Source organism: Chiloscyllium punctatum, chromosome 33 (assembly GCF_047496795.1).
Source record: "Chiloscyllium punctatum isolate Juve2018m chromosome 33, sChiPun1.3, whole genome shotgun sequence".
In the NCBI taxonomy this organism is placed as follows: domain Eukaryota; kingdom Metazoa; phylum Chordata; class Chondrichthyes; order Orectolobiformes; family Hemiscylliidae; genus Chiloscyllium; species Chiloscyllium punctatum.
The window spans coordinates 12,744,084-12,771,944 of NC_092771.1; the positions used below are offsets into that span (position 1 = coordinate 12,744,084).

At 42.8% G+C, this 27,861-nt stretch overlaps 1 protein-coding gene across 1 annotated transcript in view; it reads left to right on the plus strand.

Annotated features, from left to right (window-relative positions):
- The window catches only part of LOC140458441 (collagen and calcium-binding EGF domain-containing protein 1-like), a 170,520-nt gene extending 146,269 nt beyond the window's left edge, over positions 1 to 24,251 (plus strand). Inside the window, exons 7-11 of the mRNA XM_072553012.1 lie at positions 3,590 to 3,692; positions 9,261 to 9,409; positions 12,189 to 12,224; positions 16,657 to 16,692; positions 23,929 to 24,251. Of these exons, the coding sequence (XP_072409113.1) occupies positions 3,590 to 3,692; positions 9,261 to 9,409; positions 12,189 to 12,224; positions 16,657 to 16,692; positions 23,929 to 24,120 (516 nt within the window). The 3' untranslated portion in view covers positions 24,121 to 24,251. The remainder of the gene's footprint in view (positions 1 to 3,589; positions 3,693 to 9,260; positions 9,410 to 12,188; positions 12,225 to 16,656; positions 16,693 to 23,928) is intronic.
- The last annotated feature ends 3,610 nt before the right edge of the window (positions 24,252 to 27,861 follow it).

Sequence of the window (27,861 nt, forward strand, 5' to 3'; positions counted from 1 at the left end):
AGGCAGCATCCGAGGAGCAGGGGAATCGACATTTCGGGCCAAAACCTGATGAAGGGCTCTGGCCCGAAAGCTTGATTTTCCTGCTCCTTGAATGCTGCCTGACCTGCAATGCTTTTCCAGGACCACTCTAATCCAGCACCACTCCACACTGTCTGTGTGGAGTTTGCACATTCTCCCCGTGTCTGCGTAGGTTTCATTTGGGTGCTCCGGTTTCCTCCCACAATCCAAAGATGTGTTGGTCAGGTGAATTGGCCATGCTAAATTGTCCATTGTGTTAGGTGCATTAGTCAGGGGTAAATATAGGGTAGGGTAATGGGTCTGGGTGGGTTACTCTTTGGAGGGTCGGTGTGGACTTGTTGGGCCAAATGGCCTGTTTCCACACTGTAGGGATTCTAATCTAATCTAACATATGTGTGTAATTTAGCAGCCAGAAGCCTGCTATATTTTTCACTCACCGTTCAAATGGGCTGTCCACACAATTCTATATTTTGAAGGATTTGATTTGATTGTAGTCACATGTACCTAGGTACAGTGAGAAGTTTGTTTTGCATGCAGTACAGACAGATCATAACAAACAAAGATTGTAGGGTCATTGAACAGAGCGAGGAATACAAAGGTTTGGCTACAAAGAAAGTGCACAAAAAGTAAAATCAACATTAAATTTGAAATTTGAAAGGTCCATCCAGAACTCTAATAACAGCAGGGAAGAAGCTGTTCTTGAACCTGTTAGTACATAAGTTTAAGCTTTTTTATCTTCTGCCTGACAGAAGAGGTTGGAAGAGAGCAGCACCAGGGTGGAAGGGGTCTTTGATGATATTGAGAGCGCTACCAGGATGGGAAGGGTCTTTGATGACATTGGCTGCCTTTCTAAGGCAGCAAGATGAAATCAGTGGATGGAAGATTGACTCACAGGATGGTCTGGGCTGTGTTCACAACTCTCTGTAATTTCTTCCAGCCCTGGATGGAGAGTTGCAATACCAAGTCATGATGCACCCAAATAGACAGGCAAAACAGTATGGTGGAAACAAAAACATAAATTGTAGAAATAGCTCAGCAGGTCTGGCAACATCCATGAAGAGAAATCAGAGTTCGCGATTTGGGTTTGATGACCCTTCCTCAGAACTGCCTCAGGGTTACCAGAATCAAAATAGTAACACTGATTTCTCTGCACAGATGCTGCCAGACCTGCTGAGCTTTTCCAGCAAGTTCTGGTTTTGTTTCTGATTTCCAACATCCACGGTTCTTTCGGTTTTTATTAAGGCGGTATGGTAATTATAGTATTGCTAAACTGATGTAAAAATAATAAGAGTTTATTCTTGTTTAGGTCAGAATTCCCTGGTAGGACTTCCCTTCTCTAATGAACATTACTAATAGGTGTGAGATCAAATTCCACCATGAAAAACATTGGAAGACTGAATTCAGTACATAAATGATCCCTAACTGGAGAAAGATTGACTATCAAAGTTGCTTGATTATTATAAAAATGTGCCTTATTCATGTCCATTGGGGAACCAAATCCCAAACCAATTTTTAATGTACTTAAAATTGACCAGCGATACAATTAGTTATCCCTAGTGTCCCTGGACTGGTCAGCACTGCCGGCAAAAATAATGATAAAACAAAATATGAAAGTTGTTTCTTAGTGCAGGAGCAGGTTTTTAGAAGACTTCACTGATAGTATAAAACTTGGCATTTTTGTATCTGTGAGCTCAGCTATCTGAACCAGAATGTTATGAGTTCAAGTCCCGCTAGAGAGACTTGAACACAAAAACCAGAGCTAATGCTTCCAGCGTAACACTGGGTAAGTGCTACACTGTCAGAGGTGCTGCTTTTTGTACGCGATGTTAAATCAAGCTCTGTTTACTTCCTCAAGTGGGCATACAAGATCCTACACAATTATTTCCAAGAAGAGTCAAGGAGTTGTACTTGGTGTCCTAACTAATATTTATCTTTCAATAAATATCAAAAAGCAGATGATCTGGTTATGATCATATGACTGATTGTTAGATTTCGCAATGTGAAAATGGCTGGTGTATTTCCCATGTGACAATAGTCACATCTAATTGGCTGAAAAACACTTGGAAGTTGCAATATAAATACAAGCCTTTCTTTTCTCCTCAGACCTTGACTGACCTGATGTGCATTTCCAACATTCTGAGGATGAAATTGGGCCTTGTCTGAGATGCAAAATTAGCAATATAGTGTCAATTACCCCATACTCAACTCATTACTGAAGACTTGTGCTCAGGAAATTGCTGCGCTCCTAGCCAAGCTGCTCCTGTCCAGCTACAACAATGTGGAAAATTGCCCAGGTATGTCCTGTACACAAAAAGCAGGACAAATCCAAACTGGCCAATTAATGCCCCATTGGTCTGTTTTTGATCTTCAGTTAAGTAATGAAGTTGTCATCAACGGTGTTATCAAGCAGCACTTGCTTAATAATAACCTGCTCAGTGATGCCCAGTTTTGAGTTCTGCTATAGCCAACTCCTAAACTCATTGCAACCTGAGTTCAAAATGGACAAAAGAGCTGAATATACAGAGCTGAGGTAAGAGTGAATGCCCTTGATGTCAAGGCACCATTTGATTGAGCATTGCTTTGAGAAGCCCTTCTCTTCATCACAATATCAGAAGTGGGGATTTTTCACTGACGATTGCACAATGTTCAGCACCATTCGCAACTCCTCAGATATTAAAGCAATCCATGCCCAAAAGCAGCAAAACCCAGACAATGTCTAGGCTTAGATTGACAAGTGGCAAATGACATTTGCGCCACATAAGTGTAAGGTAATGACCAGCTCCAAGAAGACAGCACCTAACCATTGTCCTTTACATGTAATATGGGTGCAGCTCCGACAACACTCAAGAAGCTTGACATCATCCTGCTTGATTGGCACCATGTCCACAAACACTCACTCCTTCCAATGCTCAATAGCAGCAGTGTGTACTCTGCACAGGATGCACTGCAGAAATTCACCCAAGATACTCAGACAGTACCTTCCAAACCCACGACCACTTCTGTCTAGAAGGACAAGAGCAACAAATACGTGGGAACACCTGCAGGTTCCCCTCCGAGCTACTCACCGTCTTGACTTGGAAATGTATCGCTGTCCCTTCAGTTTCACTGAGTCAAAAACCTGGAAGTCCATTTCTAATGGCATTGTGGGTCTATCTGCATGCACGTGAATTGCAGTAGTTTCAGAGGGCAGCTCACCATCACCTTCTCAAAGCAATTAGGGTGGGCAATAAAGGCTGGCCCAGCCAGCGGCGCCCATATCCCACAAATGAATTTTAAAAATAGTTGCTGTCAGTTCAATGAAACAATATGTTAGCCATGTGTAACAAGTAACGATTATGTTGTCATTTGTCCCATATCCATTTCCATGTCAAGTCTCAGCCCCTCTCTGTTATTATTACACCCACCTTTGCTCAAACAATGAAATGAGACCTGGCAGTCAAGACATTGATTTCTGCAGTTGAATGGCTACAGTTTGAATCCTCTAACTTTGTTTGGAATCCAGAGGTTTATCAGTAACAGACTTTTCTTTGTGTGTAAAACAACCTAACAATGAAATCTTTTCTTTTCCCAGCTCCTGTTCACAAATCTGGATAACTCCAGTGAAAAGACACAGAGGAAATGCTCAGAAACACTGCAATGCCCTCCACACCTGCCTGGCCTTCCTGGACCACCTGGTAAAATCATTTACACGTTCCTATCTCCCTTAATAAACTACTGACACTCTTAGGAAACTCTCAAGGGTTAACATAGCTCCTCTAACAATAGAAAATGTTCTACAAGTGCACCCTCCTGAAATAAACTGAAATACATTAGACCACAGCTGATACAGTTCAGACCTCCAGACCTAAGCAAATATATATTAGCTTCAGATCGGTCAGAATAAGTGGCTCGGTGATTAGCACTGCGGCCTCACAGCGCCAGCGTCTTGGGTTCGATTCCATCCTCAGGCAACTGTGTTGGAGTTTGCACAATCTCCCTGTGTCTCTATGGGTTTTCTACCATACTCAAAACATGCAGGTTAAGTGGATTGGCCATGCTAAGTTGCCCATTGTGTTCAGGGATGTGCAGGCTCAATGGGTTCGCCATGGGGTTACGGGGATAAGGTAAGTCTGGATGGGATATTCTTGGGAGGGATGGTGTGGACTCATTGGGATGAATGGCCTGCTCCCATACTTTAGGGATTCTACTCTATATTAGTAATGGTTCACTAGACTGATTCCTGAAATAAGAAGGTTATCCTACTAGGAGACATTGAGCAAACTGATTCCTCTGCAAATTAAAAGACTGCGAAGTAATCTGTTTAAGCATATAAAGTACTTGGCAAAATAGATGCTCCTTCATTAACATTGTCCTCCTGAGAGTTATTGTTGACCAGAAATTGTACTGAACCAAACAAATAAAGCCACATAGTGGGTCAAAGGATAGGTCAAAGGCTAGAAATTCTGCAGTGAGTCATGTCAGTGGTAGAAGTACAGGTCCCTTTAAGGGTCAAACAGAACAGCGACAGAGTTGACTGATGGCATGTAATGTTCATTGGACTTTATATTTAAAAGCTTGGTTCTTCTCAAGTGAGGAGTTGGCTTCTGGACAGGAAGAGACTTCAGAAGAGAAGGGTGGAACCGGATGTTTGTGCTAAACTGAGGTTTCCAATAAAACCCTTGCAAATCTCTGAACATTTTTTGCTGCCCAATTCAATAAATGGATCTTGGTGTGTAAAACAAATAGCTCAGTCTCTGCCTTTCCAAAGCCAGTCCATCATGTAAAAGGGCACAAGTGAGGAGTGTGATGGAATAGTTCCCACTTGCCTGGGTGGGCGCAGCTCCAATAATACTTATGGAACAAGACACTTGATTGGCATGGACGTGATGGGCCAAAGGGTCTTTATCTGTACTGTAAATCTCTATGACCGTTCAGGACAAAGCAGACTGCTTGATTGGCATCCCATTGGCAACAGTGGTCTTTGGTAAACAGGTTTGAAGAGACCAGGATACCTGTGTGTGAGACCTTTACTGCTGGGGCCTCAGCACTAACCCCTTATGTATTCGTGGAAAGAAGCAAGCAATGCTGCAAATCTGCAGACTCGGTGGTGGACTAGTCATCTTAAACTCATTGAGGCATCTATTGCCTGGCTTCAGGGATTTGCATTCTGAAACATGCTTGAGTAACCACAGCTCTCTGGGACAGAGCATTTTAAAGATTCACAACTCCCGGAGTGAAGAAATTTATGCTTATCTCATTGCGAAATGGCCAAACACTCCGATTTGCAACAGTGATCTCTTCTAGTTCTAGAATCCCCAGGCAGGGAAAACATCCTTCCAGTATCAATCCTGTCAAACCCTTAACTGGAAATTCAACAAAATGAAGAGGTGATTTCCTTGTTTAGTTACTGAAACTGTAAATATATTCTTCATCTTTAAAGATTTCTGTGGCAGTATAGTAGCTACAGTTTCTGTGTTGTTATAAGTCTGGCTTTCAACAGGCAGTGCACACAATACTATGTTGGAATGTATCATAGGGGTGTAACACTTGATATCATAAACCACAAGGACACAGTTTGACTGCTTCATGGCAAAGTTACCTGCACAGCTGGATTTTTTGTGAATCATTATTATTTTTTAGTTGCTTTGAGTGCATTGTGTTTAGGAAATGGAGTCGCTGACAGCACTGTGTTTGATTAGATTGCAGGGTGAGTTATTGAGTTGTACAAGTTAGGGAGGGCCCAGATTTGACACCTGACAGTGATGGGTGGGGCACAGCTCATCACGTTTTTTTTGTTGTTTGAGACTGTCAGCTGTGTCTTCGTTATTTCTTGACCACAATTCCCATGCTCTCTTGGCTTATTGGCTAGCAAACCATTACCACACTCTGTAAATCTAAGTCTATTGAAAACTCCTATTTGTCCATTGAGGTCCCATCTTTTAGATTTCAGAAATGCCATAGCATCTCGTACAGAACACCAAGGGAACACAGTCAGGGGCTGAAATAACTCTACAGAGGCCAGCATCCCATCACCAAGTCACCCTTTATTTACACATGAACAGTTCTTGACACAATAATGCCTCATACAGAATCAGGCACCTGCATGTCAGTATCTCTGACACTTTAGGGTGGCATGGTGGCTCAGTGGTTAGCACTACTGCCTCACAGTGTCAGGGACCCAGGGGCAATTCCACCCTCAGGTGACTGTCTGTGTGGAGTTTGCATGTTCTCCCCATGTCTGTGTGGGTTTCCCCTGATTTCCTCCCACTGTCCAAAGGTGTGTAGGTTAGGTGGATTAGCCATGGGAAATGTGAGGTTTCAGGGATAGGTGTGGGTCTGCTGACCTCGTTATAATCACTGCAGACACAATGACCAATATCTATCGTTCAACCAACACCTTTAAAGAAAACAGAATATCTGGTGATTTGGCACATGGCAATTTTTGAAATCCTGCACATTTAATGGTGCATTAAGAGTGACTACACTTCAAACATGTACTTTATTGGCTCAAAAATATAGGAAGATGATTTTGTGCTCCAAAAGACATTTTAAAAAATGCAACGTCTTTCTTCTCTCCTGTAGAATTTCCCACATCACAAGTTTTAATTAATTTTTGGGTAGGGAAGTGGATGAATAGATAGTCTTAATTAGGTGCACTGTAAAAGCAGGATAATTGGAACTTTAACAAGGAAAACATTTGAGAGTCTGAGGTTGAGAGTACAAGTCAAGTACAGACAGGATTGTTTGAACCTCTGCCAATGTTCCTTAAATCTTAGGAACGTGCCTTAAGTATAGTAAACTCAAGTCCTCACTTCCGATTAGGTTTTCATTCAGTTACTTATAAAGGGCATTTTGCAAAGTGAAAGCGGTGAGAGCATGACTGTGAGGGAGGAAGTGTTTATATTATTAGTGTGGAAAAATTGGAACCAATATTGACTGTTTACACTTGACATGAGATACTGCCAAAAGTATTCTGTTTAGAACTGTGTCTTCAATGTGGCATTAAAGAATGTTTTCGTGACTAAGTAAACTGTTTATGATTGCTGTGGCTGAAATCCAAAGTAAACTTGAGTAGACAGGAGTTTTTTTTTGTCAATTGTGCCACATTCCTGCTGCTATCCATCAAACAATTGACAGCTTCGCTGAGAGTGATAGAATCAGCCGAGTGCAAACCCCCCCCCCCCAACAAAAAAAAAACACAGATGCAAAAGAATGGCAAAATATCATTAAGGAGGAGGTGGAACCAACAATTTCTCTGTTTAAGGTTCAAATACAGAAATGAGGAGAATGACAAGAACTTGTACTTGTTCGTTCACTCCCTGGTTTTGTTGTTCATTATAGGTATCAGCTGAGCTCATTTGGCAGCACTAAGAACAACAACCACTTATACTCATGTAGCACCTTATAATGTTGTAAAATCACCTCAAGGTGTTTCGCAGGGGCTTTTAAAAATACATGACATGACACCGAGCCACAACAAGACGATGGTAGGCCAGATGACCTAGTGTCTCCTCAAAGTGTTAGGATTTGATCGAATGTCATAAAGGAAGAATGTGAGGTGGCTGGACAGAGTTCCAGAACTTAGAGTCCAGGGAACTTTTGGAATACTGCATTCAATTCTGGTCTCCCTTCTATAAGAAAGATTTTGTGAAACTTGAAAGTGTTCAGAAAAGATTTCAAAGAATGTTGCTAAGGTTGGAGAGTTTGAGCTATAGGGAGAGACTGAATAGGCTGGGGTTGTTTTCCCTGAAGCGTCGGAGGCTGAGGGGTGACCTTATCGAGGTTTATAAAATCATGAGGGGCATGAATGGGGTGAATAGCCAAGGTCTTTTCCCCAGGTTAGGGGAGTCCAGAACTAGAGGGCATAGGTTTGACTTGAGAGGGAAAAGGTTTAAAAGGGATATAAGGGGTAACTTTTTCACACAGAGGGTGATGCGTGTATGGAATGAACTGCCAGAGGTGGTGGTGGAGGCTGGTACAATAACAGTATTTGAAGGGCATTTGGATGAGTACATGAAAAGGGTTTACAATAGAGGGATATGAGCCAAATGTTGGCAAACAGGACTAGGTTAATTTAGGATATCTGCTTGGCATAGACAAGTTGAACGGAAGGACCTGCTTCTGTGGTGTACAGCTCTCTGATTTCATAAATGAGAGGATGAACAGACACCAAAGGTGGAACAGTGAAAGTTAGGGATGCAGTAAATGTCAGGACCAGCGAAGTGTAGATTGTTTGGAGGTTTACGGAGCTGGTGATGAATCCAGGGATATGGAAGGGTGAGGCTATGGAGCAAATTCAAAGCAAGCTTGAGAATTTTAGCAGTCATTGAGAACTGCGGGCTATGTGGGAATAAGACTTGGATTAAAGCAAAGGCAAACAGGGTCTGGAAGATCTCAAGATTATGGACAGAGAATGTAACAGATCAGATAGGAGTACACTGGAAAAGTTAGGCCTAGATGTAACACAGTATGCATGAAGGAACTTTTGAGATTAATAAAGATTGAGACTACCATTAACTTGACTGATTATCTCCACTTCCTAGCCACTGGTTCCACTGACCAAGGCTGAACCAGATCATCTATAACCTTGAACCCGAGTTAAGTTTCCTATTCCATAGTCACTCTGTCACCAAAACTGCCTGCTTCCATTTCTGTAACAGTGTCATTTCTGCCCTTAGCTCAGCCCATCCGCTCCTACAGACCCCTCCCCATCCGCTCCTACAGACCCCTCCCCATCCGCTCCTACAGACCCCTCCCCATCCGCTCCTACAGACCCCTCCCCATCCGCTCCTACAGACCCCTCCCCATCTGCGCCTTTGCTCTTTTCACTCTTAACTATATCAATGCTGTTGCTGTGGCTTCCCCAAATTCCAATCTCCATCAACGTGGACTCATCCAAATCTCTGCTACACAGGAAGTCCTGTTCCTCATTACCTTGTATTCCCTGACCTCCGGGGGAATCGAATCCATCACCATACTGATTTTAAAAATCTCATTCTTATTTTCAAACACCTCCATGGTGTCAGCTCACCCCCATCTCTGTAAATATCTCCAGCCCAACAATCCTCCAAGATCAATTCCAGCCTCTTGCGTGTCTCAGATTTTAATCATTTCACAATTGGCCATTCAGGCACGAAGCACAACCAAAACTGTGAAATGCCTCGGATGATTTATTGCATTCAAGGTACTATCTATAAACAAGTGTGATTAATAAACTTTTACTATTTGTTCAGTAAACATTGCACCACTTTTTCTCATTCAAGGTCCACCAGGAAATCCAGGCCCAAAAGGCAGCATTGGACCGATGGGACCTCCAGGACCGCCTGGTGCACATGGACCCAGAGGTGACATCGGCCCCGTGGGTCCCATCCCTGATCTATCCCACTTCAAGAGGGGAAGGCGAGGTCCAGTGGTAAATATGTATCTTGTGTGTGTGTATCTGTGTGTCTCTGTGTGTGTGCATGTGCGTGTATCTGTGTATGTGTCTTTGTGTGTGTTTCTGTGTGTGTGAGACTGTGTGTGTATTTATATGAGTGCATATATGTCGGTGTGTGTGTGTCTCTTTCTGAGTGCGCGTGTCTATGTCTCTGTGAGTGTATGTGTATCTGTCTGTGTTTGAGTGTATGTATGTCTGCGTGTGTCTGTGTATGAGACGGAGACAGACAGACAAAGAGGTGGTAGTCCCTCAGAATGAGGATGTTCCTTGCTCATGGCAAGAACCTGTACATGCAGCCTTTTAACACAGAGAGGCTGTACTGATGCAGGTACCACATGGTTCTGGCTGACCAGAGACCCTCTTATTCTGACTGACTGTTAGAGGCATTTTACCGAGGTTACTATCCTTGGTGGATCAAAATCCTGGAACTCCCTTCCTAACCACACTCTGGATTCTGGAGACTGCAATGATTAAAGATGGCTGCTCACCACCACCTTCTCAAGTGCAATTTGGGATGCATCATAAATGCCTGGCCAACCAGCGATGCCCACATCCCGGGAATGGATTTAAAAAGAAGAAAAGGTTAAAAGGATGACCTAATGATGAAGGGGTTTGAGCCAGTGAATGGGCAGCAAGTGTTTTCACTGTTGAAGAAGAGACTAAAGCTAAAGCTTACAAACATTCAATAGCCAGTAATTGATTCGGGAATTTAGGAGACACTTCCTTATCCAGAAAACTGTTGGAATGCAGAAAGCATGAGTGTGATTGAGGTGAATAGGAAAGATGCATTAGAAGAAACAAGATAAGGACATGGAGACTGGAATGTTTGATAGGGTTTGACAAAGTAGGATAGGTGTGTGTGGAGCAAGAACATTACATCAAGCATTTGGGCTGAATGGTCTGTTTCGGTGCCAGATGATTTGATACAATGTACTTTTAGGCAAGTGTTCATGCATTACATTATGCAATGTAATTATTGGACATATATCTGCATCTGTTTATTAGTGTAGTTTTCTATCAGACATGTCAAGTCATGTATCAGTCTTGCATGAAAGCTAACTTTTGTAACACTTCTTAAAGACATAATGAGATGAAATAACTTGGTGTTGCTGGTGATCAGACAGATGTTGCATATAAGTACAGAAGGACTTGCATTTGGTTAGGACTAGACCCCAGGATGCACAGTGGCTCAGTGGTTAGTGCTGCTGCCTCACAGCACTAGGGACTTGAGTTTGATTCCACCCTCAGGTGACTATCTTTGTGGAGTTTGTACATTCTCCCTGTGAATCCCCCCGGGTGCTCTGGTTCCCTCGTACAGTCCAAAGATGTGCAGGTTATAATGATTAGCCATGCTAAATTATCCATAATGTCCAGGGATGTGCAGGCTAGGTGGATTAGCCATTACAAATGCAGGTTTATGAGGAAGGAGAGTGGGATGCTCTTTGGACGGTCATTGTGGACTTGATGGGTCAAATGGCTTGCTTCCACACTGTCGGGATTCTTTGGAAACACATCTTCTATTCTATGAATTTCCCCAATTCACTACAGTTGCAGACTGTTTAAAGTTTCTTTGACATGTTTAAGTGTTAGATCCCGTGAGTGTCTCTCTGTCCCCTCCCCCTCTCTTGATTTACATCCACAGCCAGTTTTAGCTGTAGCAATCCTCTTTCAAAAAGTACAGTTTGGAATTATGAATTAAAAATATCAGAAGTACTTTGGACTTCTGACTGCCATTATAACAAGGTATGTTGCACCTTTTGTGATGTCTAGATTTCCGAAGCACTTCACATCCAGTTAAGTATTTTATATTTTGTAATCGGAGCACAACACATTCTCAGCACCAATGTGAGGATGTTTTAAGGTGTTGCTTGAGTGATAAATATTAGGGGAAGTCTCTCCTGTTCTCCTTTGAAATATTTCTGTGGATCTTTAAAAACCACTTAGAAGGGTAAATGAGACTTTGATTTCTATCTCATGAAACAAACCATACCTTCCAAGCAGGTAGTGCTCACACACAGCATCAAGCCTGGAGTACAATGAGGGGGGAGCTACTCAAAGCCACAAACCCACAACTCAAAGAGACAAGAGTGTAAAACAGCTACAATCCAGTGAAAAGTCACCTTATGAGAATGTCTTCCTGTTGTTCTGGGCTTGACCATCATTTGTTCTGATGTTGAAAGTGGGGTGGGGATCAGAGTTCATAGGGGGTGGGGGGGGGTAGGGCAGGGCAACTGAGAGTGAAGGGCTGCTTGTTGAGTGTCAGCCTTACATGTTCTGGGAACAACAGAGAAACAATTCGGGCAAGGAAGCTACACTAATGTAGATTTAAAATGGGTCTCTTTTCAGGGCATGTTCCATGAAAAGTCACTGGTCACTGGCTGATTTCACTGGATTTGTGTGGGGCAGTTGAGTTGACAAAAAGCCCCATGTCTCCATGACCAACAGATACTCACCATTCTATTATCAGCTCTCAGACGACACTCATGCACCTTGACCTCTAAAAAGGATAATGTACAAGTCTTTCACCACCTTCAAATTAACCAAGAGTTTGGAGAGACAAGAAATCCCCATTGCTTTCTCCATGACAGTGAGAGTCAACTTGCCAAACTATTAGTGCCCAGTTCCCTTTCACTTTTAATTGTGACAGTTTGAAATCTGGCATTCTTGCATTTGTCCTGATAAGTACTTTGACAACGTCTCTCATTTCAGCAATACTGAATATTTTGCAGACTAAAACTATCCGTTATATTTCTAGGGCGCACCTGGAACACCAGGAAAGAATGGATTGAAGGTACCATTTTGTCTGGATCATTTCTGCAGAACAATACATATTATTGTTATGAAGCCAGTTTCCTCATTTGTGACATGCTTCAGTCCATACACCAAAGGTTGTATGACTAGAATGTTCCTGAGAAAATGCATGTGATCCTCATTGGTTTAAAAGTTGAATTATACAGAATTTCCAGCACAGATACAGGCCATTGACCCAACTGTTCTCTACTGGTATTCATGTTCTACATGAGTCACCTCTCTCTTCATTTCACCCAATCAGCATTATTTGGTATTTAAAAACAGACCAGTTAAGTACTGAGATGTATGGAATGGGGAAACCTCAAGGCCTATTGCCGATTTTTTGCTGACTTCCACTAGTGTTACAGTAGCTGCACTCAGCCAGGGCTATCCCTCCTCATCACGGAAGTCCTTAAAATGAATATTTTACATTGGTATTCACAAAGGAGAAGGGCATGATGGATGATGAGTCTGGAGAAGGGTATTTTGATATTCAAGGGCATGTCAATATAAAAAGGGAGGAAATGTTGGCTGTTTTGAAAAGTAGTTAGATCGACAAGTCCCCAGGACCTGATGGGATTGATCCCAGAATGCTGAGGGCCGCAGGTGAGGAAATTGCTGGTCCCTTGTACAAAATCCCTATATCGTCCTTAGTCACAGGAGGGGTCCCAGAGAACTGGAGAATAGCCAACGATGTTCCTTTGTTTAAGAAGGGCAACAAGGGATAAATGGGAAATTACAGGCTGGTGAGCCTTACATCAATGGTAGAGAAATTATTGGAGAAGATTCTTAGGGATAGGATTTACACACATTTCGCAAGATATGGTCTTATTAGTGATAACTAGCACAACTTTGTGTGGGGAAAGTCGTATCTCATAAACTTGAGTTTTTTTGAGGAAGTAACAAAGATGAGTGATGAGGGCAGGGCAGTGGATGCTGTCTATATGGACCTTAGCCTTGCCTTTGACAAGATCCCTCATGGCAGACTGATATGAAAGGTAAAGTCACATGGGATCTTCGCTCAGCTGTAAGATGGAAACAGAACTGGATTAGTCACTTGAGACCGAGGGTAGAGGTGGAAAGGTGTTTTTCTGACTGGAGATGTATTACCAGTAGTGTTCTGCAGGGACCAGTGCGGGGGCCCCTGTAGTTTGGAATATATATCAATGATCTGGAGGAGAATGTAGGTAACCTGATTAGTAAATTTGCAAATGACACAAAGAATGGGAGAGCTGTTCATAGTGAAGAGGATTGCAGATGGAGCTTAATCCGGACAAGTGCGAGATGAAGCATTTTGGAAGATCTAATGAAGTGGGGAAGCATACGGTAAATGGCAGAACCACTTAGTAGCATCAACATACATTTCCACAAGTCCACAGCTCCCTGAAAGTGGCAACACAAGTGGATAAGGTGGTCAAGAAGGCATATAACATTGCTTGCCTTCATTGGTTGAATCATAGAGTATAAAAATTGGCATGTTATGTTGCAGCTGGGTAGAACTTTCAGTTAGGGAACATTTAGAATTTTGTGCACAGTTTGGGTCGCCAAACGATCAGAAGGATATGGAGGCTTTGGAGATGGCACAGAAACAGTTTACCAGGATGTTTCCTAGTTTGGAGGGTATTAGCTATGAGGGTTTGGGCAAACTTGGTTTGTTTTCACTCGAACATCTAAGGATGAGGTGATAGACCTGATAGGAGTTTACAAAATTATGAGTGGCACAGTTAGAATGCATCTTTGGAGTCTTTTTTTTCCCAGGGTAGAAATGTTAACTACTAGGGGACATAGGTTTAGACAGAAAAGGTTTTTAGTTTAGAAAAGCATCGTGTGTCAGTGTAGTCTTGATGGGCCAAAGAGCCTATTCCTGTGCTGTACTGTTCTTTCTGTCTTTGAAAGTTGCACATTTGTGGATGAAATCAAGCCTACTGTGATATTTCTCAGTTTGATAGCCATTTGGCAGATCCTGCTTAGCTCACACATTGATGAGTTACCGGGGAAAGTTGGGTAGTGATGGGAACACCGTGTGCCACCAAAAGTACAGTAGCACGCCAAAGGGATGAGGAAAGTAAGTGAAGCCAAAATAAGAATGTTAGCAGTAAGGCATAGTTTGAGTTGGGCATGAACCAGTAAACGCAGAAGAGACAACTGGCCCTCCATATAATTAACCCACGCAGCATTCAATTAGTACAGAGTGAAATGCAACCGCTCCCAAATGAGGTCAAGGGCATTCATGGCCAAGGAAGAAATGGTGGCTACCAAACCAGGATAAACTCACTGCCCTGTTTCAAGGAGTCGCTTTTATATTTGCCTGTGATGTACTAAGTTATACCTGAAGGGAAGAGGGCAGTGTCATATCCTCTGAGGAGTCAGCCTTCAAATTCAGGAGTGGATTTTGAACTCATGGCTTTCCGTCTCATTATGGAGTCGAGGCTAGAATTTGCTCACTGAGACAGTTTGTGTGTGGCCTCTTCTGATTTCTGTTTTGGTGACGTAATTCAGCTTCATGTCATCTTGATTGTTTGCTGCATGGTGTCGGTTGCCCCTCCCAATTCCCTACATCTATGCCATTCCCCGACAAGATGCAGGTCTTACCTTCTAATATGCAACAATCTGCACTCATCTGGATGTAAATTCCATTTGCCACTGTGTTGCCCAATTACAAGACATGGTCAGGATTGTGTGCTCCAAGTTTGACAGTAGAGGTTGACTCAGCTGAACCCACTGAATCAGAGGCCAGGATGCTACCATGTGAACTAGGTTGGTGTGTCGTCTTCCCTGTCCTGTGTCCTGATGAGGTAAAAACAATGACTGCAGATGCTGGAAACCAGATTCTGGATTAGTGGTGCTGGAAGAGCACAGCAGTACAGGCAGCATCCGAGGAGCAGTAAAATCGACGTTTCGGGCAAAAGCCCTTGATCAGGAATACAGGCAGAGAGCCTGAAGGGTGAAGAGATAAGTGAGAGGAGGGTGGGGGTGGGGAGAAAGTAGCATAGAGTACAATAGGTGAATGGGGGAGGGGATGAAGGTGAGAGGTCGGGGGGGTGGGGGGGAGGGTGGAGTGGATAGGTGGAAAAGAAAATAGGCAGGTAGGACAAGTCATGGGGACAGTGCTGAGCTGGAAGTTTGGAACTGGGGGAAGGGGAAATGAGGAAAGTGTTGAAGTCCACATTGATGCTGTGTCCTGATGATGCTTGAGATGTCCCCTGCAAAATATCAAAGTTCAGCAACTGACCATTGCAACTGTGCCCAGACTATTTCTGCTGCCTGGTCAAAAATATGTGATGCTAGGGCAGTGAAAACACCTTTTCAGTTTATTTGTAATGGACAAAAACAGACAGCAGTTCACAATGACTTAGTACACACAAAGCTGTAAAATGCAACTTGTCCATTATAAAAACAGCCATCCTACTGAACGGTTCATTTATTTATTGGATTGATTTTAGTTGTGGAGTAGATCTATCAATATCTAATTAAGATGTTTACTGAACATCACTGGTATATTCCAATAGAAATGATTAGATTAGATTCCCTACAGTGTGGAAACAGGCTCTTCAACCCAACCAGTCCATACTGATCCTCCGAAGAGTAACCCACCCAGATCCATATCCCTCTGACTAATGCCCCTAGCACAATGGGCAATTTAGCATGTCCAATTCACCTGACCTGCACATCTTTGGACTGTGGGAGGAAACTGGAGCACCAGGACGAAACTCATACAGACACGGGGAGAATGTGCAAACTCCACACAAACAGTCATCTGAGGCTGGAATTGAACCTGGGACCCTGGTGCTGTGAGGCAGCAGTGCTAACCACTGAGCCACCATGCCACCCCCTCCTTTACTCCTTTCACTCCTTTATTTTCTAAATAAGTTCTCAACATAGTGGCACGGTGGTTAGCGCTGCTGCTTCACAATGCTCGGGACCTGGATTCAATTCTACCTCCTTGGGCAACTGTGTAGTTGTGTGGAGTTTACATATTCGCCTTGTGTTTGCGTGGGTTTCCTCTGGGTGCTCCGGTTTCCTCCCACAGTCCAAAGATGGCTAGGTGGATTGGTCATGGGAAATACATGCTTATAGGGAAAGAGTAGGGGAGTTGATCTGGATAAGATGCTCTTGGAAGGGTTAGTGTGGACTCAGTGGGCCAAATGGCCTGCCTCCACACAATAGGGATTCTATAATTTGACAACTACAACTATCAATCATGACTCCTTTGCATAAAACATATTTGCCAGCTCTCTACAAATGTGTTTACTTTGTTATTTGACCATATGCACTGTCAAGAGGATGTTCATCCAAACAGATTCAATCCTAACCTTGCACAGCAGGACATGTTGCCAATTCTGGTGAGTGGAATAGAGGGAGGTATTGTCTTTGTTATGCTTCTGGTCCAAAAACCAATAACTAATTTGTGAATCTTTATTGATCTTTTCCAGGGTGAAAGAGGTCATCCAGGACCACGTGGACTACCAGTAAGAAAGAGAGCTTGAGTGCGCGGGGAAGTATTAGTTTTTGAACCTCTTATAGACCTCTAGAATGAGAAGTCATTGTTTTAGGTTAAGCAATTGCAGAATTAAAGCAGATGAGCAGAAATTACTTCTCTCTGTGGAATTCACTGCTCCAGCGTGTGGTGGATCCCAGCTCATTAAGTAAACATAAGGAGGAGATAGATTTTTAATTAATAACAGGTTAAAGAGTTATAGAGAGTGGGCTGGAAAGTGGAGTTGAGACAGAGGTGAGATCATGCCATGATCATATTGAATGGCAAAGCAGGCTCGAGGGGCTGAATGGCCTACTCCTGTTCCTAGTTCTTACGTTATGTTTTTATATCTATCTACGTAGAAGATCAGAAAGCATTAATTATATACCATAGAATGTCTGCATGTTAAAAGTGCAAACACAGGAAGGCATTCATTTCATGTGGAGGTCAATCGCAGGTTAATTGCTACAGGTGAAAGAAATTGCAGATTAACCTGGAGCCAAAACGTTACACAGATTTGACAATCTGATAACTTCTCGAGCAGCAAGCAACTTGTACCTGATCTTGAGGATTGATTTAGACATTTTCAGCATGGTGTGCCCTTCAAGAAACAGACCATCATTCACCCCTAGGTGAATGAACGAACTTTGAACACACGGACGTTTGAAGGAAATCTTTTGGGAACCTCTTCACAAACTGAACTGAATGAGTCCCAAACTTCAGTTTAAGTACATTTATGACAGATGATTGTTGCTGTCTTATTAACATTGACGCCATTGACAAGAAGGAGAAGTGCAATGAACGCTTTTTTTTGTCCACTTTCAACAGTACACAGCATAATTATCAGAACGACTCAGGTTTTACTTAGTTTCAGGGTTGTGAGCAACATTCTCATTTTGCCGTGTGAGAGTGAAGATGAGGTCACAAGACTCAAGATAGAACAGAGCAACAGGATCATTTGACCATTCAATTGAGCTGGACGGAAACATACAGAACACACTATGTCAGGAGGACCAGAAGCAAAATGAGACTTAAGACTTAATTCATCCTAAATGCACTTGAGCAAGTTTGATTGTACGTTTAATTCCGGAGAATGTTGATCATAATTGCTCAACTGATGCTTGCACTTCCAGAATCTCCTCCCATTCTTTTTGTTTCTTTTAATTTAATTGCTAAAAAAAAAACCTGCAAACACTGTAAATGTGAAATAAGGAACAAACAATGCAGAAAAGGCATAACAGAGAATAGTGTCGAGAGTGTAGTGTTGGAAAAGCACAGCAGGTCAAGCGGCATCTGAAGAACAGAAGAATCTCCTGCACTTTGGGTGCTGCCTGACCTGCTGTGCTTTTACAGCACCACACTCTCGACTCTGATCTCCAACATCTGCAGTCCTCACTTCCCCATTACAGAGAATAGACACGATAACTACAAATGTAGTTTAGAAAAACTGGAGGGATATAAATAAAGAATGAGCAGGTTTTCAACAAGGAAAAGAACAACACAAAAGGTTGCTTGGTGCTTTGTTAGGGTGTTGGGGGCACAAGTGGAGGTGTTGGGAGGCATAACGGCAAGAAGGAAGGGGAATAAAGAGGACATTGATGCAAGATACTAAAGACTCAAAACAGCAGATGCATTCGAGGAGAATTCTCCACCAAGTGGAGATTAATTCTCGTCTAATGCATCTGCTCCTCTTGATTTAACTATTAGACAGTTCGTTCAGCTTTCTGCATTGTATGTGCAGTGTTTAATGGTTTGATTTGATTTATGGTAATCACATGTACCTAAGTACAGTGAAAAGCTTTGCTTTGAGAGCAGTATAGGCAAGATCATAGCAAATAAGGACATATTAATCAAAGGGTGCTTTGACCAGGGCAAGGCATACAAGGTTGCACAAAGGTATACAAAGCAAGATCAACATTATTTGAAGTTAGAGAGGTCCATTTAATAACAGTGGAGGCATTGTGGATGTTTACTGCTTGTGTGGGACACATGTGGGTATTCTTGTTCTCTCAGAAGGTCTACATCAGGGCTCCCCAAAGTGGGGCTTGGGCTGATAAGTGGCAAGTAATATTTGCACTACACAAGTGCCAGGAAATGACGATGTCCAATGAGACAAAATCTGACCATCTGCCCTTGACATTCAATGGTATCACCATCACTGAATTCCCCATCATCAACACCATGGGGGTGGTACTATTGATTAAAAAGTGAGACGTATAAATACAATGGCCAGCAGAGGAGGCCAGATACAGGGAACTGTGTGGTGAATAACTCACTTCCTGACTCTCCAGTGCCTGTCCAACATCTTCCAGGTACAAGTCAGGAGTGTGATGGAATAGTTTCCACTGGATGGATGAAGATCCAGCAATATCTGAAGAAGCTTGAAATCTTCCAGGACAAGCTTGCTTGATGGACATCACAGCCAACTCCTTCACATTGACTCCCTTCAGCACCAATTCAGAGTCACAGCAATGTGTCACTGAAATGCTTTACAACAATTCACCCTGGCTCCTTCAACAGTGCATTCCAAACCTGCATACATGACCATCCAGAAGGACAAGGGCAGCTGGTACATGAGAATGTCACTGTCTGTAGGTTCCCCTCCAAATGACTCACCATCCTGACTTGAATGGTGTTCCTTCAAAGTTGCTGGGTCAAAATCCTGGAATTCCCCTCCAAACTGCACTATAGATGGATCTAGGCCACACGGATTGCCACCACCTTCTCAAGGGGCAGTTGGAGATGGACAGTAAATACTGAACCAGCCAGTTTTTTTCTTAGAAAAGGTGCTGGACAGTTAAATGAAGAAAGTGAAACCCCATAATGGGGATTCTCTCCAACTTTACCAAATTGGAAGTTATGAAAGGTCTTTGCACTGGGTCACCACTAAAAGCAGGCAACAGGGAGGATGGAGCGAGATGGAGGAACTCCCTTGAAGAACAGCCTAGAGATGCTTCAACCCTGAGTTGTTAGGGAGGGCCAGAAAGCTGCTGATACCCCTGAAACCAAGAGGCCACCTCCAGGTGGCTGTATTGTCCTATGCAGCCTCTACAGCTTGAAAGATCCCAGTCAACCTCTGACTGAAGTATTAGAAATAAGATTGATGAGCTTGAGGCTGTTTTGGAAATTGGCAGCTACGATATTGTGGGGATAACTGAGATGTGGCTTCAAGTGGACAGGCCTGGGAAATGAATATTCAAGGCTATACGTGCTATCGTAAGGACAGACTGACGGGCAGAGGGAGTGGGGTGGCCCTGTTGGTAAGGGATGATATTCAGTCCCTTGCGCGAGGGGACCTAGAATCAGGGGATGTAGAGTAATTATGGATAGAGCTGAGAAATTCTAAGGGTAGAAAGACCCTCTTGGGAGTTATTGACTGGCCCCCAAACAATAGTCTGGATGTAAGGTGCAAGTTGAATAAGGAGCAGAAATTGGCCTGTCGCAAAGATGTTACTACAGTTGTTATGGGGGATTTCAACATGCAGGTAGACTGGGAGAATCAGGATGGTATTGGACCTCAAGAAAGACTTTGCGGAGTGTTTCCGAGATGGATTCTTAGAGCAGCTGGTGCTGGAGCCGACCAGGAAGAAGGCAATTCTGGATCTGGTATTGTGCAACGAACCAGAATTGATCAGGGACCTCGAAGTGAATGAGCCATTTGGAGGTAGTGACCATAATACAATAAGCTACAATCTGCAATTTGAAAGGGAGAGGGTATAATCGGTAGTGACAATATTTCAGTTGAATAAAGGGAACTATGGAGCTGTGAGGGAGGAGCTGGCCAAAGTTCAATCATGCAATACCTTAGCAGGGATGACAGTGGAGGAACAATGGCAGATATTTCTGGGTATAATGCAGAAGATGCAGGATTAGTTCATTCCAAAAAGGAAGAAAGATCCTATGAGGAGGCAGGGGTGGCCGTGGCTGATGAGGGAAGTTAAGAAACATATAAAGTTAAAAGAGAAGAAGTATAACATAGCAAAGATGAGTGGGAAAACGGAGGACTGGGAAGCTTTTAAAGAACAACAGAGGATTACTAAGAAAGAAACACACAGAGAACAAAATGAGGTACGAAGGTAAACTGGCCAAAAATATAAAGGAGGATAGTAAAAGCTTTTTTAGGTAAGTGAAAGGCAAAAAAATGGTTAAGACTAAAATTGGGCCCTTGAAGACAGAAACGGGGGAATATATTACGGGGAACAAAGAAATGACAGAAGAGTTGAATTGGTACTTCAGATCTGTGTTCACTGGGGAAGACACAAGCAATCTCCCAGAGGTAACAGTGGCTGAAGGACCTGAACTGAAGGGAATTTATGTTCGCCAGGAATTGGTGATGGAGAGACTGTCAGGTCCGAAGACGGATAAGTCCCTGGGGCCTGATGGTCTACATCCTAGGGTACTGAAGGAGGTGGTTCTAGAAATTGTGGATGTGTTGGTGATTATTTTCCAGAGTTCGATAGATTCAGGATCAGTTCCTGCGGATTGGAGGGTGGCTAATGTTGTACCACATTTTAAGAAAGGAGCGAGAGAGAAAGAAGGAAATTATAGACCAGTTAGTCTGACCTCTGGGAAAGATGCTGGAGTCAATTATAAAGAATGAAATTCCGACACATCTGGATAGCAGTAACAGGATAGATCAGAGTCAGCATGGATTTATGAAGGGGAAGTCATGCTTGACTAATCTTCTGGAACTTTTTGAGGATATAACTCTGAAGATGGACAAGGGAAATCCAGTGGATGTAGTGTACCTGGACTTTCAGAAAGCCTTTGATAAAGTCCCACATAGGAGGTTAGTGAGCAAAATTAGGGCGCATGGTATTGGGGGCAAAGTACTGACTTGGATTGAAAATTGGTTGGCTGACAGGAAACAAAGAGTAGTGATAAACAGCTCCCTTTCAGAATGGCAGGTGGTGACCAGTGGGGTAGTGCTGGGACTGCAGCTTTTTACAATATATATTAATGATATAGAAGATGGTATTAATTTTAACATTAGCAAATTTGCTAATGATACAAAGCTGGGTGGCAGGGTGAAATGTGAGGAGGATGTTAGGAGATTACAGGGTCACCTGGACAGGTTAGGTGAGTGGACAGGTGCATGGCAGATGCAGTTTAATGTGGATAAATGTATGGTTATCCACTTTGGTGGCAAGAACTGGAAGGCAGATTACTACCTAAATGGAGTCAAGTTAGGTAAAGGGGCAGTACAAAGAGATCTGGGTGCTCTTGTACACCAGTCAATGAAGGTAAGCATGCAGGTACAGCAGGTAGTGAAGAAAGCTAATAGCATGCTGGCCTTCATAACAAGAGGGATTGAGTATAGAAGCAAAGAGGTTCTTCTGCAGCTGTACAGGGCCCTGGTGAGACTGCACCAGGAATACTGTGTGCAGTTCTGGTCTCCAAATTTGAGGAAAGACATTCTGGCTATTGAGGGAGTGCGCGTAGGTTCCAGAGGTCAATTCCTGGAATGGCGGGACTATCTTATGTTGAAAGATTGGAACGACTGGGCTTGTATACCCTTGAATTTAGAAGACTGAGAGGGGATCTGATTGAGATGTATAAGATTATTAAAGGATTGGACACTCTGGAGGCAGGAAACATGTTTCTATTGATGGGTGAGTCCCGAACCAGAGGACACAGCTTAAAAATAAGGGGTAGGCCATTTAGGACGGAGATGAGGAGAAACTTCTTCACCCAGAGAGTGGTGGCTGTGTGGAATGCTCTGCCTCAGAAGGCAGTGGAAGCCCAGTCTCTGGATTCATTTAAGAAAGAGTTGGATAGAGCTCCCAAGGATAGTGGAATCAAGGGTTATGGAGATAAGGCAGGAACAGGATACTGATTGAGGATGATCAGCCATGATCATATTGAATAGTGGTGCAGGCTCGAAGGGCAGAATGGCCTACTCCTGCACCTATTGTCTATTGACAATAGCACCTAAGTAGCCATACTGAAAGGCTCATTTGGCTTCATCAATGGGAGCAAGGGAATCGGCAAAACTTCCCATCCAGACACTGGTGCTTGTGCTTTCCCTATATCACTGGCTGGTGAATTCCCTCGATCTCAGTCCCCCATCAACAAGGTGTCAAATGGACTTCCGTGCCCTGTTTTGCATCATTTTGAAGGCTGGCGATGTTCCTGCTTTTTCAAGAACATCTGTACAAAAGCAGCAGCTGCTGCACCTGGAGATATTTTGTTTTCTCTACAGTTTAATGCAACTTTGATGTTACACTTCAGAGATTACTGACATGCACAAGTGCTTTTATGTTCAACACAGGAAGTCTGCAAAACTGGCAAGATAACTGATAACAAGAATGGAATTTGGAACAAGTAGGGGAAAGCAAGGGATTTTGAATCTGACTGATGCATAAAAGTAACTATTGCATGCTTTTAGAACAAGTGAATTTAAATTTCACACCTTGTCCATACCTTCAAGAATAGCGTCACATGATCAATGCTGGTGATGCACTATCACTTCGTGCAACGATATTAACACAAGGTGAGAAGGAAAAAATTGGAATTTCACTAAGACCATGTAGAAATGCCAATTTATCAATACACAATCACTTCAAAAGAAAAAAATGATTTGTATTGATATGGTGTTCTTCAAGGCGAGCAAAAATCCCAAATTTACAAGACTCTCTGGATGGGTATATCAATAGGATGGGATATGAGCCAAATATTGGCAAATTGGCAGATTAAGTTAAGATATCTGGTCGGCATTGACATGTTGGAGCGATGGGTCTGTTTTCATGCTGTACAGCTCTATGTCTCCATGACTAAGTGCTTTCGAATATTGCTGTATTGTAGGAAATGCAACAGCCAATTTGCACAAGCCTTTTTGTGATGTCGATTGAGAAATACATTTTGGTCAGACCAACTGCTCTTTTTCAAAATTGTTTTACATCCATACAAACAGACAGAAAAGGCCTCAGCTCAGCACCATGTCTTAAAGGCAACATGTCTGCCAGTGCAGTGCTTGTGGTTCCAAACTGACCAACCTTCTGATGTCAGCCCTAATCCTGGCTTCTCTCCCACACAAACAAATCAACATTCAGCTGAAAGATCCACTCTCCCTTACAATCAATCATAAAGTATTTTTAAGATACAGCATGAAGAAAGTTAGATAAAATATTCCCTTGAACAAAATTGTACAGAAGGGTTTGCTATGGGATTGGAAAGAAGTTATTGATGGACCATGTGATGACCGTATTGGATTTTGTTTTATCTGCAGGGCCCTCCTGGATCATTTGACTTCCTCTTACTGATGATGGCTGATATCAGGCATGACATCATCGAACTGCAGGAGCGAGTGTTTGGTGAACGACGAGGCATTACCCTCGACACACTGCCCCTGGATGCACAAGAGACAGGTTCTGGGCAAGAGAAGGTGGCCCCTACACAACCTGGCAGTCACAGCAGGTGACCAGACTACCCCAGAATGTTAAATAACACTTCACCTGCTGGACCTCTGCCTCTATCTCATTGTACTAGTATGTGAATTAGTCCGATCACATCAGTATTCTTATATTGTGCCATAAACTACTTCTACAAAGAGATGATGAATGTACAGTGCTTGTTCAATATTTCTTCGTGCCAAGAGTTGGCCAGATCAATTCTAGTTATCATATCCTAATTCACACACTATCTCATTTCTCATCCTCCATTGCTAACCCCAATATAGCGAGTTCACTGTTTTGATTTTAATTCTTCCATGGAATGTCGGCATTGCTGGCAAAGCCATCATTTACTGTTCATCCCTTTTTGACATTGACCATATAATGTAGAACCACTTAGAAGGCCATTCAGCCCATTGTGTCTGCTCCACCATTCAATGAGATCATGCTGACCCGATAATCCTTAACTCTGCTTTCTTGCTTTCTCTCTATAACAATGACTCTCTTACTGATTAAAAAAAATCTGTCGATCTTAGCCTTCAACATGCTTAACTACACCGCCTCACTAGCTCTCCATGTTAAATAATACCATAGGTTCACTACCCACTTAGAGAAAAAAATACTCTCCATCTTAAATGGGTGACTCCTTACTTTGAGATTATGCCTTTGTTCTTAGACTCTCCCAGAAGGGGAACATCTTTGCACCTCACACATCAAGTCTCATAAGTTTCTTACATGTTTCAATGAGGTCACCTCTCATTCTCCTAAACTCAAATGAGTACAGGCCCAGCCTATGCAACCTCACCTCATAAAGAAAACTCCCTCCATACCTGGGATCAATCTAGTGAATCTTCTTGAGACTGTATGCCCGATTATCTTTACTTGCATAAGGGGACCAAAACTGTTCACAGTATTCCAGCTGTGCTCTGACTGGTGCCTTGTATAGTTTTAACAAGACTTTCCTATTTCTACATTCCATTCCCTTTGGAATAAAGGCCAACATTCCATTTGCCTTCCCTGTTACCTGCTGAACTTGTATACTATCTTTGTGTCATTCTTGCATGAGGATCCCCAAATCCCTCTGTGCTGCACATTTTTGCAATCTTTCTCCATTTAAATCATATTCAACTCATTTATTTTTGGAAGCTAGTGCTTCCAAATAAACCTGTTGCACTATAACCTGGTGTGTGATTTTCACTTTGTCCACCCTTGTCCAACACTGGCATTCCAAGTTATGTTTGTTCTTCCTGCCAAGGTGCATAACGTCACCTTTTCCAATATTACATTCTGTGTACCATGTTTTTGCCCACTTTGTCAATTTTTCTATATCCCTTTCTAGACTTTTTGCATAATTCTAACTACTTGCCTTCTACTTCTGTGTCATCAGCCAACCTAGCGATAATGTATTCACTTCCATTGTCTAAGTCATTAACACGTGTCGTAAATAATTCTGGCCCCAGTACTGATCCCTGTGGTGCTCAGCTAGTAACAAAGTTGTCATGATGGAATTTTTCCTCGCTGTAATATATCTTTGCAGACAGCCTTGAACTATTGTCTTAAATGCCTGCCATTGTTCCTTAATCATCCCTTCTGCTAATTTCTTTTTCCAGTCCTCTCCAGCCAAGTCTGCCCTCATTCCACACTCATTATTCTTATTTAAGTTTAATGGGATGTTTCTCACTCTCGAACTGAATGCTAAATTTTACCATGTTATTGTCACTGTTTCCGAGGAAATATTGTTCCAGAAAACTATCCCAAATACACCCAAGGCATTCTTCCTTCCAGCTGCCTCTGCCAGTTTGATTTTCCCAAATACGTGAAGGTTAAAGTCACCCATAATTAATATATTGCCTTCTTGCAGAAGAAGTGGTGGAGGCTGGGGCAATTACAACATTTAAAAGGCATCTGGATGGGTACAGGAACGGGAAGGGTTTAGAGAGCTATGGGCCAAATGCTGGCAAATGGTACAGATTAATTTAGGATATTTAGTCAACATGGATGAGTTGGACCAAAGGGTCTGTTTCCATGCTGTACGTCTCTCTGACTCTATTTGTTACATTATTCTCTGTTCTACAATACAGCTACCGTTAGGAGGTTTATAAACCACTATCCACACATTTCAGAAGCAGTGGGGAGGTATCTTGTTGAACTCACTCTATCCATACACCGTGCTAATAGGGAGGAAATTCCAGGATTTTGACCAGTGACAGGGAAGGATTGGTGATATAGTTCCAAACCAAGAAGTTGTGCTGCTTGGTAGGGAACTTGCAGACAATGGTGCTTACATACATCTTCTATCCTAGTCCTCGTGGATGGTTGAGGTGATAAGTGATGTTGGCGGAACCTTATTGGGTTGCTGATGGCATCTTACAGAGACACACTGCCACCACTGTGCATCAATGGTGGAGGGAGTAAATGTTTAAGGTGCTGGATGGGGTGCCAGCCAATCAGTGGAGAATATTTCACCAAGCTCCTGACTTGTACCTTGTAAATGCTAAATAAGCTTCTTTACAAATTCTTGCATGGCCTCATCTTATCTGCATTTGTTAACCCCCTTCCTCTGTACCATCCTTTACAGAATGCCTTCTCAATTCCTGCAACCAGTGGAGCTAACAACACTCTAGAACCATCCCTCTATATGACTGCTTCCTTTGTGGCTTTTCTCAATGCGAAAACCTCCTCCAAAAACTCTTTCCATGCTCACACCTTCAGTCATAAGTACATTTCAGGCCACTAAGCAATCCCCATCACACCTAAATGCCTATTTTATGCTGAAGTACCCATGAGGTGTTTTTCTGTGTTGAAGACACTATGTAAATATCTATTTCTTATTCATATCTAATGTCAACCTTGTCTCTGTGGTCCAGACTAAATCACTTATATCACAGGACTACTTGTGCAGCACTTGACACAACGTGAAAAGTTGCATGTATAATACCATTCGCCCCTTCAAGTCTGCTCCGCCATTTAATCATAGCTGATATGTTTCTAATACCCATACTCCTGCCTTCTCCCCCCACTCTCTTCATCCCCTTACCAATCAAGAACCTATCCTTCTCTGTCTTAAGTACATTCAATGACTTCTCCACAGACTTCTACTACAATGATTTCCACAGATTCACCACCCTCTGGCTGAAGAAATTCCTCATCTTAGTTGTCCCTTCACTCTGAGGTTGGCTTTATACACCCCAAAATGTTTTCCTATTCTAAATCCATCTGCCTTGCTTCCACCATATTCCTAGCAGTGGAAATGCCTTCTCCACATCCACTCTGCCCTGGCCCCTCAGTATTTTGGAAGTTTCAATGAGATCCTCCCTCATCCTTCTAAACTCCATTGAGTATACGCCCAGAGTCCTCAGTCGTTCCTCATATGACAAGCCTATTATCCTGGGATCATTCTTGTAAACCTGCTCTGGCCCCCCTCCAAAGCCAACACATCGTTCCCTAGATACAGGGTTCACTGCTCACAATATTCCAAATGCAGTCTGACTGGAGCCTTATACAGCTTGCCCTTGTATCCAAGCTGTCTCAAAATGATTGCTAACATCACATTTGCCTTCCTAACTGCCAAGTGAACCTGCATGTTCATTATAAGAGAATCCTGGACTAGGACTCCTAAGTCCCTTTGTGCTTCAGATTTCCAAAGCCTTTCCCCATTCAGAAAATAGTCTAATCCTCTATTCTTCCGACCAAAGTGCATAACCTCACACATTCCCTTATATCATTCCATCTGCCTCCTTTTTTCCTGCTCTTCTAGCCTGTCAAACAAC